Source organism: Amblyraja radiata, chromosome 1 (genome assembly GCF_010909765.2).
Source record: "Amblyraja radiata isolate CabotCenter1 chromosome 1, sAmbRad1.1.pri, whole genome shotgun sequence".
Taxonomy (NCBI): Eukaryota; Metazoa; Chordata; class Chondrichthyes; order Rajiformes; family Rajidae; genus Amblyraja; species Amblyraja radiata.
This window is the reverse complement of record NC_045956.1, coordinates 46,875,363-46,890,181: the sequence shown is the minus strand read 5'-3', so window position 1 is coordinate 46,890,181 and position 14,819 is coordinate 46,875,363. Positions and strand designations below refer to the sequence as shown.

At 44.8% G+C, this 14,819-nt stretch overlaps 1 protein-coding gene across 4 annotated transcripts in view; it reads right to left on the bottom strand.

The window, feature by feature from the left end:
• Positions 1 to 14,819, bottom strand: part of evc2 (EvC ciliary complex subunit 2) — a 172,886-nt gene that overhangs the window by 125,779 nt on the left and 32,288 nt on the right. For 3 of the 4 annotated variants that reach the window (XM_033021146.1, XM_033021164.1, XM_033021172.1), the window contains 3 exons: positions 7,668 to 7,842; positions 6,054 to 6,163; positions 2,135 to 2,200 (listed from right to left, as the gene is read on the bottom strand). In XM_033021146.1, the coding sequence (XP_032877037.1) occupies positions 2,135 to 2,200; positions 6,054 to 6,163; positions 7,668 to 7,842 (351 nt within the window). The remainder of the gene's footprint in view (positions 1 to 2,134; positions 2,201 to 6,053; positions 6,164 to 7,667; positions 7,843 to 14,819) is intronic. The other variant, XM_033021155.1, reaches the window with a different exon arrangement.

The window sequence follows — 14,819 nt, the reverse complement described above, 5'->3', positions numbered from 1 at the left end:
AGAGGGGAGGGAGAGAGAGAGAGGGGGAGAGAGGGGAGTGAGGGAGAGGCGAGGGAGAGAGAGAGAGAGACAGAGGCGAGGGGGAGAGAGACAGACAGAGGTGAGGGAGAGAGGGAGAGAGAGAGAGCGAGAGAGCGAGAGAGAGAGAGAGAGAGAGAGAGAGAGAGAGAGACGAGGGGAGGGAGAGAGAGAGAGACGAGGGGAGGGAGAGAGAAGAGGGGAGGGAGGGAGGGAGAGAGAAGAGGGGAGGGAGAGAAGAGGGGAGAGAGAGAGAAGAGGGGAGGGAGAGAGAGGGGGGGAGAGAGAGAGAGAGGGGGGAGAGAGAGAGAAGGGGGAGAGAGAGAGAGAAGGGGGGAGAGTGAGAGAAGGGGGGAGAGTGAGAGAAGGGGGGAGAGAGACGGGGAGAGAGAGAGAGGGGGGAGAGAGTGAGAGAAGGGGGGAGAGAGAGGGGGGGAGAGAGAGAGACGGGGGAGAGAGAGAGAGAGAGAAGGGGGGGAGAGAGAGAGATAATGGGGAGAGAGAGAGAGAAGGGGGGAGAGAGAGAGAAGGGGGGGAGAGAGAGAATGGGGAGAGAGAGAAGGGGGGGAGAGAGAGAAGGGGGGAGAGAGAGAGAAGGGGGGGAGAGAGAGAGAAGGGGGAGAGAGAGAGAGAAGGGGAGAGAGAGAGAGAAGGGGGAGAGAGAGAGAGAGAAGGGGGAGAGAGAGAGAGAAGGGGAGAGAGAGAAGGGGGAGAGAGAGAAAAGGGGGAGAGAGAGAGAAGGAGGGGAGAGAGAGAAGGGGAGAGAGAGAAGGGGGAGAGAGAGAGAAGGGGGGAGAGAAAGAGAGAAGGGGGGGAGGGAGAGAGAGAGAAGGGGGGGAGACAGAGAGAGAAGGGGGGTAGAGAGAGAAGGGGGGGAGACGGAGAGAGAAGGGGGAGAGAGAGAGAGAGGGGGAGAGAGAGGAGGGGGGGAGAGAGAGGGGGGGGGGGGAGAGAGAAGGGGGGAGAGAGAGAAGAGGAGAGAGAAGGGGGGTGGATAGAGAGAAGAGGGGAGAGAGAGGGGGAGGGGAGCGTGGGGGTCCTTTTCCCACAGAAGCCATAAGTGACTGGGCAATCTGAACCCAAGCACCGAGTTGAAAGCGGCCGAAGGTGCGCATCCCTCGGGACAGCCCCCACTCACTCACGGCCACCTTCCGTGGGCTGCGGGTCGGGTGGAACGGAGGTGAGGGACAATGTTCATCCCTTCACAGTGATGTGATGGAAGCGGGGGTCTGGACCATTCGCTGACAAGTCCCGCCCCCCAGCAACGTCATGTCCATTACTGGACTTTACTGTTGCGCGATAGTTGGTCCGTTGGCTTGTAGGCGCCGCCGCGTTTCGACAGAGTGGCCATTCGGTAAGTTTGCTTTTAGGCGACGCAGGTTTTCGGTTCGTTGGCTTTTAGGCGTCCCGCCCTTTCGGTTAATTTACATTTAGGCGTCCCACCCTTTCGGTTAGTAGGCATTTCGTCTTCCTACTCTTTCGTTTTATTGGCGTTTCGGCCACGTTTCCATTCGGTTCTTTGGCTTCGACTTCTTTGCTTCGGCCTCTCGTCCGTCGGCGCCACGTCCGCACGTGGAACCTGTGGCCGCAAAATTTTAGCGGCTAATCCTATAAATATTTTGATCACTGGTAATCCCTGGGACATTGGAGTTGGAGGACTCGGAAACCATAACACTCTTGAGTGTCAAGATTGGGTGATTAAACTGTCTTTCTGGAGATGGTCTCTGCCTGGCAATTGTGTGGTTTACATGTTACATTTAATTTATCATCCCATACTGAAATGTTGTTCAGTTCTTGCAGCATGTAGACATAAACTACTTATTTGCTGAGTAATTAAAAATAAAATTGGACATTGCGCAATCACCAGTTGACATCCCAAATTCTGATATAATGAAAATGATTCAATTGTGGGCAGCAAGGTAGCTAGAAAACTCTTTCTGCAAGGTCTTAGGACTGGGATGAATGACCTTCAAAATACAAATACCTTTCTTTGTGTAAGATATGATTTTAATCTCAATTCCCCAAGTGCTTCTGGATCCTGGGATTCGCAGCCTATGAAGTCCCTTTTTAAACAAATCAAGATAATCAAGAATATAAATTCTTGCTCTCAACGTACCTGAGTCGCTGCTTTTACCATCAGTATAAAATCTGCCCGAATGGGTCCAATCAGTATTTGATTACCCTGAAAGGCAGGATTTTTTATTTTAATTAACATACTTTACATTTTGGTCAGCTGTAAAGGCGACAATTCATTCCAAGCACAGTAACAAAATGTTTCCCCAAATGTAATGAGGGGAAGGGAAAGCAAGGAAAAAGGTGCGGCAAAAATCAACCTTCTTTCTCATTGGAATGAGCGTGACTTAAGTCCCTAGTTATTCCCAGATATGGAATTCAAGACAGGCAACAACTGAAGTCCATCATCTAGTTGAAGAGGCCCTGTGGTCTGCCCAGAACTTCTTACTTAAGGGGCTGTCCCACTTGGGCGACCTAATCCGCGAGTTCTGGCGAGTTTGCCCTCGACTAATACTCGCAGCATGGTCGACACGAGGTCATAGGTCTTTGTAACTCTCCTTCATGCTCGAGAGTAGTCCCCGTGTACTTGAGGCCTCAGCTAGGTGCCCGCGAGTAAAGAAAGGTCACCATGGAAAAAATCTATAATTTTTTACTTGTAGGTTTAGTCGTAGTAGGTCGGCCTGTTAGTCGTAGGTAATCGAGGGTAGTCGAAGGAAGTCGAAGGTCGTCGCAGATAGTCTTCATCATAGTCGCAGGGAGGTCAAAGGGAGGTCGTCTTCACTCTCCACTATTCGGTGTCCAATTTTCCCAAAGTTAGTCGTGGCTAGTCATGGTCGAAGGAGGTCTTCTACATAGTCGATGGAGGTCTTCAACATGATATTTTTTCAAACTCTCCTAAACTCTTCTAAATTTGCCAAATAGGTCTCCCAAGTGGGACAGCCCCTTAACTGGCAGAAGGAACTATCCAAGACTGAGGGTCGCTGAATTTGTAGTCCACGGTCGAATAACAGGAGCTAAAGCTGCACTTTTTTTCTGAGGGAGAAGATGTACAATGGCTTTGTCCCACCCATTCCCCTTTGCATTAAATGTATGAGGGGTCAGAGCCGACAGAGTATTTTACAAAATACAATCATATGACTATATGGATTATAAAATGTAGAAAATGTCACTGCAAAAACTTCCATAAAAATATCCAATTACATTTTCCATAAAGTATCTAATTTTGTAACAAACTGCAATTATTAGTCACAACCATCTTCCCAGCTGGGCAACATAATTTAGAATGAAAAGAACACAGCACAGTAAAGTAGAAAACAATAAAAATATATAAAATAAAAAATAAACTTATTTTCAATTAAATGTGTTGCTTTTGGGTACTTTGACATTTACATTGAAAACAAAGAATATAATGTCAGGTTTAGTAGGTTGCAAGTTGGTGTAAATAAATTATAAGCATGAGCTTACTTGAGGTGTGAGTTGTAGTGAAGAATTGTTGTGCAGCATCTCATGGGATCTCCAGTCCCTGGATGAATGGCTCCTCTGATTAATAAATCACTAACAAGGATGTACACTCAGCCAGCTTAAGATGGCTATTGGGAAAGTTAGTAGGATTTTTGGCAAAATTGCTAAATTAATAAAATGAAATACAGCGAAAGCTACTCTTGTTAATAAGATGTTACTTTCCTTGCACTTGGGAGTTTTACTCGATCTCCATACTTGGTGATAGATACTGAAGATTTGGAGAGGGTTCAGAAAACAGCAAGAAAATTAATCCGTTTTTTTTTTAGTTTTAGAGAAACAGGTCCTTCGGCATACCGGGTCCGCGCCGACCAGCGATCCCCGCACATTAACACTATCCTACACACACTACAGACAATTTTTTTTACATTTACCAAGCCAATTAATAGGTATGTTACAAAACTTATCTTCAGCGGTGCTGCAGTTCTGTCACTGGCTGTGTACGCGATTTTTGCGCCTTTGAGGGGGGGGGGGGATGGGGTTAAAATGCGTTTTTCTCCTACCTGGTCCTGGATATATTTTGTCGGAGTGCAAGCTTTTGCAGAAGAATTGTTCCGACGGGCGTTCTGTGTATTATTATTATTTATTTTTATTTTTTATTTAATCGCCCGACAATTTCAGCACTGGAGTAATTTAAAAATCAGTTTCTAAAGCCGTCAATGCCGACAACGGGGACGGATTTCACGTACGGGACAGGTAAAGGAAAGCCGTTTATTTTATGTGTAAAAGTGCTCCTTAAGATGCCTTCAATTCACATTTTACGTTGCAAAACTGTGATTTTTTTCCCCATACGAACCGGCAGTATTTTTCCTGCCGATATGGGGTTTAAATTCACTGCAACCGCAACGTTCCAAAGGATCGCGTTCCAGAAAAACCCACTCGCAAGTTGATTTAAATGGCCATTAATTTACAGTTATTAAACACTAAATTCCTTCCATTTGGCCTATAAATCCATGACAATGAGATTTACAAATCATGTTATATTGTGAATTCTTGTGTGTATGTTATTTGGACACTTGGGCTATTTAAAAATGTTGATCTTTTCTTAAGAAATGGATAGATGTTTAGATCTAGCAATTGAATTATGTAATTAGCTACAATTGGGTAACTAACTAATTATATGGTTTAATTTCAGGTCATCCAAGTAAGATTGTTTCATATTTGTTTCAGAATGCTTCAATCTATAATAACTGAAAATTTATTTCAGTTCTCTTAATTTTTAAGAAAGTTATGGGCTTTTGACTGTCCTCGATCACAGCTTTTGTGTTAAGTCAATGGACAAGCAAGAGGGAACAATCTAATTTCCGAGTATGAAAATGGCCATAACTTTTTTAATACTGAAGATATGAAAGTGAATTAGGTGTCAAATTAAACTTATTTTTATGCTTTATCTGATGGGATGAATTGCAGACTTGATTTTTTTAATCTAAAAATGTTGTAATATTGCTACAATTAACCTAGGTCACACAGAGAATGTACAGACTTCGTACAATTAATTTTTGATATTTTAGTTACCAAGGCTGTCTTACATAACATTAGGATTTGCTCTGGAAAAACAAAATCACGCGTGTTGTGTTTTGAGGTTTCTATGACTGTGAAGCACTGCATGTTGCACACCTGAATAATGCTGTATAACTGGTAAACACAACTAGCAAATAAAATTCAAAGTAATCCGAAACCAGGAGGAAGGAATTATACATCGCTAGAGTGCAAAGTAAGGCTCACTGATCCACTACGTCTGTGCTGGCTCCAAGTACAGCAATTCCATCTGAACCATTCCTCCCTGTGGCCCTCCAGTGTATTCTCTCACCTGACCAATCACATATTGAAGGCACCAACAAGAATCCAATTACAGTAGATACAGAGGGCAGTGGGTATATAAAACGACCTGCCATAGGAGGTAGGTACTATAAGGGATAGGAGAGGTTTACCAGGACATGGACCAAGCATGGGTAGGTGACACTGATGCAGATGGGCACGAGGAAACACTTTTTCTCACAGAGAGTTGTGAGTCTGTGAAATTCTCTGCCTCGCAGGGCAGTGGAGGCCGGCTCTCTGGATACTTTCAAGAGAGAGCTAGAAAGGGCTCTTAAAGATAGCGAGTCAGGGGATATGGGGAGAAGGCAGGAATTGGGTACTGATTGGGGACGATCAGCCATGATCAAATTGAATGGCGGTGCAGGCTCGAAGGGCCGAATGGCCTACTCCTGCACCTATTGTCTATTTTTGGTCGGCATGGGCACGTTGGGCCGAAGGGCCTGTTCTGTGCTCCATGATGCTATGTCTCTAGCCCTAATCAAATTACATGTTCCAGAGTTCTTACACTTGGAATAAACTATTCCCTAATTTAAAATAAAATCTGCAGTCACCATTCCGAAATGGTAATACAGGCACTTTCTCTCAGAATTCCTCTTTTACCCTGCAGGGACACACACACGTCACCACATCATCCAACAGTCGAATCAAGATTAAAATCTCTTCCATCTAAACAGGGCTGTAAATACCTGGGTTCGACTGCCAATGGTAAGGTAAGCCGGTAATGAAATATTCTTCTCATCCTCGGGCTCACCAGCCTTTAATACTGCAGTATAATTTATTATGTAGTGTTCACCTGCTGATGAATAAGAAATGAAAAATGCAATTTATCACAAGATTTCAACACAGGCAAAGGCCATTGCCTGGATCAACTGTTGGATCAATGACCTTCCTTCCAAGTCAAGTTTGGGATATTCACTGATGATTGAGCAATGTTCAATTCTATTCATAACTCCTCTGAAACCAAAACAGTTCATCTCTGCAGGCAGCAAAACCTCAACAACATTCAGGCATGAGCCCAAATGTGGCAGTAAAAGGTGCCTGGCGTTGACTACCTACTACATAATTGACTGATCATTCGATCGATTGGCCCACTGAGTCCATGGTGACCATCAATCAGCGGTTCACACTATTTCTAAGATATCCCACTTTTACATCCAATCCTAATAAACACTACGGACAATTTACAATTAACCTGTGCATTCAATGGTATTACCCAACCAACATTTTGGGAGTCATCATAGACCAGAAGGTCAACTAGACCAGTCACTTAAATACTACGGGTACAAGTGTAGGTCACAGACTAGGTATCCTACAGTGCTTGACTCGCCCTCTAACACCTTTAAACTTTTTCATTATCTTCAAGACTCAAGTCAGGAGTATGATAGAGGACCCTCCTCCCTCAATAGTCGCAATATCATCCAAGTCAAAACAGGGCTATTGATTCAGACCCTAAAACACTTATTCCCTCCACCGCTAAAGCTTTAGTGTGCTGTTAACAAGGTATAATCTAGACACTCACCAAGGTTATGTCATCTGCACCCCACAAACCTACAACTTCTGCCACCAAGGAGGACAGGGGCATCAGGCACACGCAAACATCCCTAACTGCAGGTTCTCCCAAAAGCTGTACTCCACCCCGACTTTACCTTAGACTATAGAAATACATCGCAGAAACAGGCCCTTGGGCCCACCGAGGCCGCGAGACCAGAGATCACCTCATACACACTAGTTCTATCTTACACACTAGCGACAATTTACAATTTTACAGAAGCCAATTAATCTACAAATCTGTATGTCTGAGTGTGGGAGGAAACTGGCAAACCTGGAGAAAACCCACACAGTCACAGAGAGAATGTACAAACTCCATATAGACAGCACCCATAGTCAGGATCAAATCCGGGTCTCTGGCTCTGTAAGGCAGCAACTCTATTGCTGCACTCCTGTGTCATGACATGGAAATATATGATCATTCCTTTATCAACACAGGATCTAAATCTTGGAATTCCCTACCAACATCATTGTGCACGTACTTTCACCAGAAGAAGAGGTGGTTCTAGAAGGTGCTCACCACCACTTCTCAAGGGCAATTATGGATGGTCAGATTAAACAAAAATAATTACAAAAAAATAACAGCCAGGACCACAAAAATAAATTACAGATACAGTTTAACAAGTTAATATGAAAACTCAGCTCAGAGTGTTCACTATGCTTTATGACAACATTCATATTTACAAATGGCCAATTCATTTAAATTTTCTTTTCATATTGAGCAAGAGGATTAACACTAAGGTCTGCGGTACCTTGGAGAGATTCTTTGGTGTATGTCTGGATCCCCATTTCAGTTTCATTTCCAACGTTACTCAGAATGCTCAGAACGCTAATGGTGTCCTGGATAGTCAGCTGAGAAACATTAAATGTCATCTGTGCATCCAAATTGGTTATCATCAGTCTTACATTCAATGTTTTTCCATTCACCTAAAAAAAGAGAACAGCTGGTGTGATCTTATTTATAGTTAAGCCATGCAGGCACCCACACAGTCAGACACGACCGATCGGTACAGTGGTCTCTGAGTTGTTCTGTGTCTCAAAGGCACATTCAAAAGGGAGATGGTGGTGGGGGTAGGACAGTGGGTGAAGACCAGCTTTATAGAAACAAGGAGCTACAATGCTGGTTAATGCACTAAAAGGCAAAAAGTGCTAGAGTAACTCGACGGGTCAGGCAGCATCTCTGGAGGACATGGATAGGTGACGTTCAACATCAAACGTGATGGGGAAGACGGGAAAAATCTGGAAGAGAGGTGGGCCAGGACAAAGCCTGGTGAGGGATAGGTAGATGCTGGTGAGGTTTTTTTTGATATGCAGATGGTTGGGCAAAGGCCAGAGATAAAAACACAATAGATGTAGATAAGGTGGAAATCATGAAACAAGAGCTAGGTGGGAGAGGGGGGAAATGGGTGCATCCAGGTGGGGCACAGAGAACATGAGGAGGGAGGAGGTGGAGTTAAGGAAGGAAGGGTTGCTTGTGAATTAGTTATCCAAAATTGAAGAATTCAATGTTCATACTGTTAGTTTGTAAGCAACCGAATGGAAGGTGAGGTGCTTTTCCTCCAGTTTGCGTGTTGCCTTATTCTGGCAATAGAGGAGGTCGAGGACAGAAAGGTTCTAGAATGGAAATATGGTTAGCATTCGGTAGATTCAGCAGGCCTTGGCAGACCAAGTGCAAGTGTTTGGTGAAATAGTCACCAAGTCTATGCTTGGTCTCGCCGATTTAAAGGAGGACACATTGGAATCACAAACCCAATTGGTGTGGGTAGGGGGCTAGAGTTTAGACTCACAATAATAAAGTTATTTCTCGTGCAGGATTTAACAAAAATAAAGATCTTTTGAATAGCAATAAGTTTATTTTTATTACTGAAGCTAAAAATAGTAAAGGCTGTATGTTACATTGAGTATCATTGCACAAGTGTCAATAGAAGCAGTTCCCAATCAAATTCATGTTATAACCAATTTGCCTTGCATAATGCAAATAGCGTTCCCTAATTCAACGCTTGTGTTATATACTTGTTGTATTCAAGATAGAGTTAGATTTAGCTCTTAGGGCTAACGGAATCAGGGGATATGGTGAGAAAGCAGGAACAGGGTACTTATTTTGGATGATCAGCCATGATCATATGGAATGGCCGTGCTGACTCAAAGATCCAAATAATAATAATAATAATAATAATGGATGGGATTTATATAGCGCCTTTCTAATACTCAAGGCGCTTTACATCGCATTATTCATTCACTCCTCAGTCACACTCGGTGGTGGTAAGCTACTTCTGTAGCCACAGCTGCCCTGGGGCAGACTGATGGAAGCGTGGCTGCCAATCTGCGCCTACGGCCCCTCCGACCACCACCAATCACTCACACACATTCACACACAGGCAAAGGTGGGTGAAGTGTCTTGCCCAAGGACACAACGACAGTATGCACTCCAAGCGGGATTCGAATCCGGTTGCCAGCCGAACACTTAGCCCATTGTGCCATCTGTCGTACCCAAATGGCCTACTCTTGCACCTAGTTTCTATGTTTCTATATCCAATTAATGTTATGGAAACACAAATTATAGCAAAACTTTCTGTAGTTTAGTTGCTTTACAAGAAAGATAAAGTTGGAAAACAAATAGCCTCATTCAGTACCAACTTTTCTTTTTGCATAATACCCAGTGGTTACATTCCGACTGTATGTGTTCTTGATTTGGTGGTATGCTGCGCCATCTATTGATCACATTATGCAGCACAACTTGGTTTTCACATGAGAGTCTGGAATTACTAAAGATTTCAGCATACCCATCCAATCCTTCCAACTCAGAGCATACTAAAATCTTAGAAAATTTCCTTTCCATATTTGTACCATAAAACAAAAAAAATATATTGGTGCAAAGGCCTCTCTCAGATGAAGTAAACCAATTACACAGATGTGGTTCATATTTTTGCACAACTCAACCACTGATTTGCAAGACCTTGTCTAGTCTGAATGAAGAGCTGGCGTGTTCTTCCTTGTTAAGCATTGAGATTTTTTCTCACAATTAATGCGCTCACAATTAATGAGCACAGGAAAGAATGTACAACATAGGGCTCAGGAGGTTAGATCATTTGGGTCTGTATTACTTGGAGATGAGAAGAATCAAAGTAAACTAATTCAAATGTATAAGATCCTCAGGGAGGCCAAACAAGGTTGGCATTGAAAGTTGTGAACTATGGAATATTGTTACAGAATTAAGGGGCAGTCATTTAATAGGGAAATTTCTCCTCTCAGAGGACAGCGAATCTCTTTCACTTGTTTTATGTGGAGGGTGCGGGGTGGAGGGGGGGTTTGGGGGAAACGTTTTTAAATCTCTTACTACGACGGATATGTGATTTTTTTCCATATAGTATCTCCATCCGCACTGCGGCCTAACATCGAGGAGGTAGCGGCCTCTGCTGGAGATCAACTCCGGGAGCTCCAGCTGCGGGAGCCTGCGGACTTAACATCGTGGAGCTGGTGATCCCTGTCGGGGATCGACATTGGTTCTCCAACTATGGGAGCCTCATAGACTATAACATCGTGGAGCTCGTGGTCCCTGGCTAGAGACCAACTTCGGGAGCTCCAGGCCGCAGGAACCTCGACCACCTCGACACGGGGGCTTCAATCGCCGGCTGCGGGACCTTCGATCGCCCCGACTGCGGTTGGTTCGACGGCCCCATACGTGGGAGAATAAAGAGGGAAGAAGACTGGACTTTATTACCTTCCATCACAGTGAAGAATGGGGGGGAATCCGCCCGCTGTGGTGGATGTTTATGTTAGCTTTTATGTGGTTGTGTGTCTTGTTGCTTTTGTTTAGTATGGCTGTATGGTAAATCGAATATCACTCTACCTTAATTGGTACACGTGACAATAAAATACCTTGAACCTTGAACTCAGCCCCAGAGGGTGATGAAGTTAGATCATTTGATGGGGTGATCAATAAATATCTGAAAGATCAAGGAATTAAGGGGTAGGTATGAGGAACTACCACAGAAGGCAAGTTGAGGCCTGCATAGATCAGCTATATTGTATTGAATGATGCAACTTGCAGCCTACTCCTGCTCCCATTTCCATATATTCTTCTGTTTAATGCTGATCATTGTGGCGAACAAGAACTCTACAACACAGTTGTCCCGACAACCTGGGTTGTCCAGGATGCTCTGATATATTTCACAATCACTGCTTCTGACTAGACAGAGGCAGCCAGATCCGAGCTGTTCCACCACTCCCTGCATTTCATTGGAAAAGGAACACATGCCACTTGTTAAGAGTCAAATACAGCATGGAAGCAGGCCCTTTGGCCCACACCCCATCTATACTAGTCCCACCTGCCTGCATTTGGCCCATATAAACCTTTCCTGTCTATGTACCTGTCCAAATGTCTCTTAAATGTTATGATAGTGCCTGGCTCAACTACCACCTCTGGCAGCTCATTCCATACACCCAACACCCTCTGTGTGGAAGAAGTTGCCCCTCAGGTTCCTATTTAATTGATAACACACCATCTTCCTCTACCACAATAGTGCTTGTCTCAAAACTACCAGGTAAGTCCTATCCATGTTCTCCAGATATGCTGCCTCACCTGCTGAGTTACTCCAGCACTTAGTGACTTCTTTCTACTCTAATGTTTACATTTCATACCATGTGTTAAAGCTCTAATGAATAGTTTACTCTAGGTTATAGCACAGTATTAAGGTGTCAGTCACAGATTTAAAAAAAACTACATCCCCAAGTTTTCAACTGCTCACGTATTATCAATAAATATCTAACATTATTTTATTGTGATTTCATTAATATTGCAAACTCAATCACTTCATACTTAATTCCCACAATATCCAGCTTACCCAACTTTGTTTATGATAACAGCCATATAAAGGTTAATGAAACATATTTGGATTTCATAATTAGATCATGACAAATCCAAATGAATTGTAGATGGCAATACGAGTATGACCAATGATCAAGTTGAAATATGTGACAATAACATACTATTTAGTCCCACTTTCGTTCCCCTGCACTAAAACTCTTCTTGGCGACAGTTGTTCTCACCCTCAACAACTTTTCTTTTGACTCCTCTCTTTCTTAAATGTAAAGGTACAGTATAGACATGGACACTCATAAGAGCCCCAGTTATGCTGCCTTTAATGGTTTACATTGAATAATCCTTGTTCCCAATGTTCACTGGCTTCCCAACTCTTTATCTGCTCAGTTGACGACTTCATTGGAGCTGCCTCTTGCACCCATGCAGAATTTCATTAAACTCGTTGATTTAATTAATTTCATCACTAACTTTCACCCTACCCTCAAATTTGCCTGGACTATGCCACCACTCTCCCCTTTCTTGATATCTGTCTCCAGACAGACTTTCGACTGACGGCTGCTATGAACTTACCAACTTCCACAGTAATCTGGAATACACCCCCTCCCACCCTGCCTCTCGCAATGTACCATGTACCAATGTACCATGTACCTTCCTAAGCATTTATTACACCTGCTTGCTAACCTTCGTGATTCATGCACACGAACATTTATAACCCTCTGTACTTCATCTAAAATCTAGATAACAGCCTGCCTTTTGATTCCTCTTACAAAATGCATAACCTCGCACTTTGTCACATTACGCTAATTTGACAAGTTTTTGCCCACCGAATCAACCTCCCTATATCCAGCTGGAGGGTCCTAATAAAGAAAATACACAGTTAAAGCCCTGTCCCACGGTACAAATTCATCCCAAGAGCTCTCCCGAGTTTAAAAAAAATCAAACTCGTGGTAAGCACGGAGAATGAACGTCGGAGCTCGGGGACGTCTCTTAGCGGCTCGTAACGCTAACGGCAGGTAAGCACGGGAAGACACGCTAATGGCAGGTAAGCACGGGAAGACTCGTGAAGATTTTCAACATGTTGAAAAATGTCCACGAGAGTCCCGAGTACCGACGAGTGGCCATTACCATAAATCTCAGAGTTCGAATCAGGGCAAACTCGGGAGAGCTCTTGGAATGAACTCGGACCGTGGGACAGGGCTTTTGATGGCAAGACCCTTAACAACATTGATATACAGAAGAATCTTGGGTTCCTAGTCCATAGCTCCCTGAAACTGGCAACAAATGTAGACAGAGTGGGAAAGAAAGCACAAGGTACAGAGTATGCTTTCCTTCATCAGTTAGATTTAAGATGGGTTTATTGTCACATGTACCATAAGGTACAGTGAAATTTGAGTGAAAAGCAAGTGAAAAGCAGTAAGACGCACAACCACATCAAATAAAATTTAACATAAACATCCCCCACAGGGGCTCCCCACATTCCTCACTGTGATGGAAGGTAATAAAGTCCAATCTCTTTCCTCTCTGCGGTCGGGGCCATCAAAGCTCCTGCAGCCGGCGACCCGAGGCCCTCGCGTTCGGGTGATTGAAATTCCCTCGTCGAGACGGTTGAAATTCACCACGGCTTGGAGCCGTGACTCAGTTTCTAACCAGGGACCGCGATGTTAACGTCCACAGGGCTGTGGTTGGAGCTCTCCGCAGTCAATCCCCGGCAAGGGGATCGCAGCTCCAAGATGGTAAGTCCGCGCCGCGCCTGCCTTGAAGCGCCGGGTCGGTCTCCAGGAAAGGCCGAGCCGCTTCACGATGTTCGGCCGCGATTTGGGGCGGAGATACAACACGGAAAAAATCGCAACCCCATCGAAGTGAGATTGAAAAAAAGTTTCCCCCAAACCCCAGCCCCCCTACACAAAACAGACCAAGAAACACTAAAACATACTTTTAACACATACTTAAAATAACAAATCAGAAAGAAAAGACAGGCAGCTAGGCAGCCACCTTCGGCGCCCCCCAGTTCAGTTGCATTGAGTATAAGAGTTAAGAAGTCACATTGCAGTTTTATAGGACTTGGGTTAGGCCGCATATGGAGTATTGTGTGCAGTTCTATTTGTCTGTTATAGGAATGATGTGGAGGCTTTGGAGAGGGTGCCGGAGAGGTTTATCTGAATGGAGCCTTGAATAGAGGGGATCGGCTGTACGGAAAGGTTGGACAAACTTGGGTTGTTTTCTCTGGATCATCAAAGGCTGAGACGAGACGTGATAAAAGTATATAAAATTATGAGGCATAGATTAGACTGTCAGCACAATTTCCCCCCAGGATGTCAACGTCAACGACTAGAGGGCATAGATTTAGGGTGAGAGGGGCAAAGTTTAAAGGAAATGTGCGGGGGAAATCTTTTTATATAAAGACAATACAATACAATACAATTCAATTTATTGTCATTTGGACCCCTTGAGGTCCAAACGAAATGTCGTTTCTGCAGCCATACATTACAAACAAATAGACCCAAGACACAACATAATTTACATAAACATCCATCACATTGCTGTGATGGAAGGCCAAAAAAACTTATCTCTCCACTGCACTCTCCCCCCCGATGTCAGAGTCAAAGTCAAAGTCAAAGCCCCCGGCGGGCGATGGCGAATTGTCCCGCGGCCATTAAAGCCACGCCGGGTGATGCAAGGTCGCACACCGGGTCTTGATGTTAGAGCCCCCGGCGCGCGCTCGCAGTCCCGCAGCCATTCCAAGCCGCGCGGGGCGGTGATGTAAGGCCCCGCTCCAGGAGCTCTTCAACCCCGCAACTCGGGCGGGAGAAGTCGCCGCTGCGGAAGCCCTGAAAAGCGGTCTCCCTCCAGGGACCCGCGGGCTCCCGGTGCCGCCCGCCAAACCCGCAGTTGCAGCCTCCGAATCTCCGGGGGTCGGGTCGCAGCAGCGTCCACCACAGCTCCACCCGCTCTGGACTCGGCCAGCTCCGCGACGGTGAGGTGAGTAGTCGGCACCACAGCCCCCGGTCTTCCTGTTGGAGGCCGCTCCTCGTTGCAGCCCCAACGACAACGGAGACCCGACAAAGAAAAGGTCGGGTCTCCC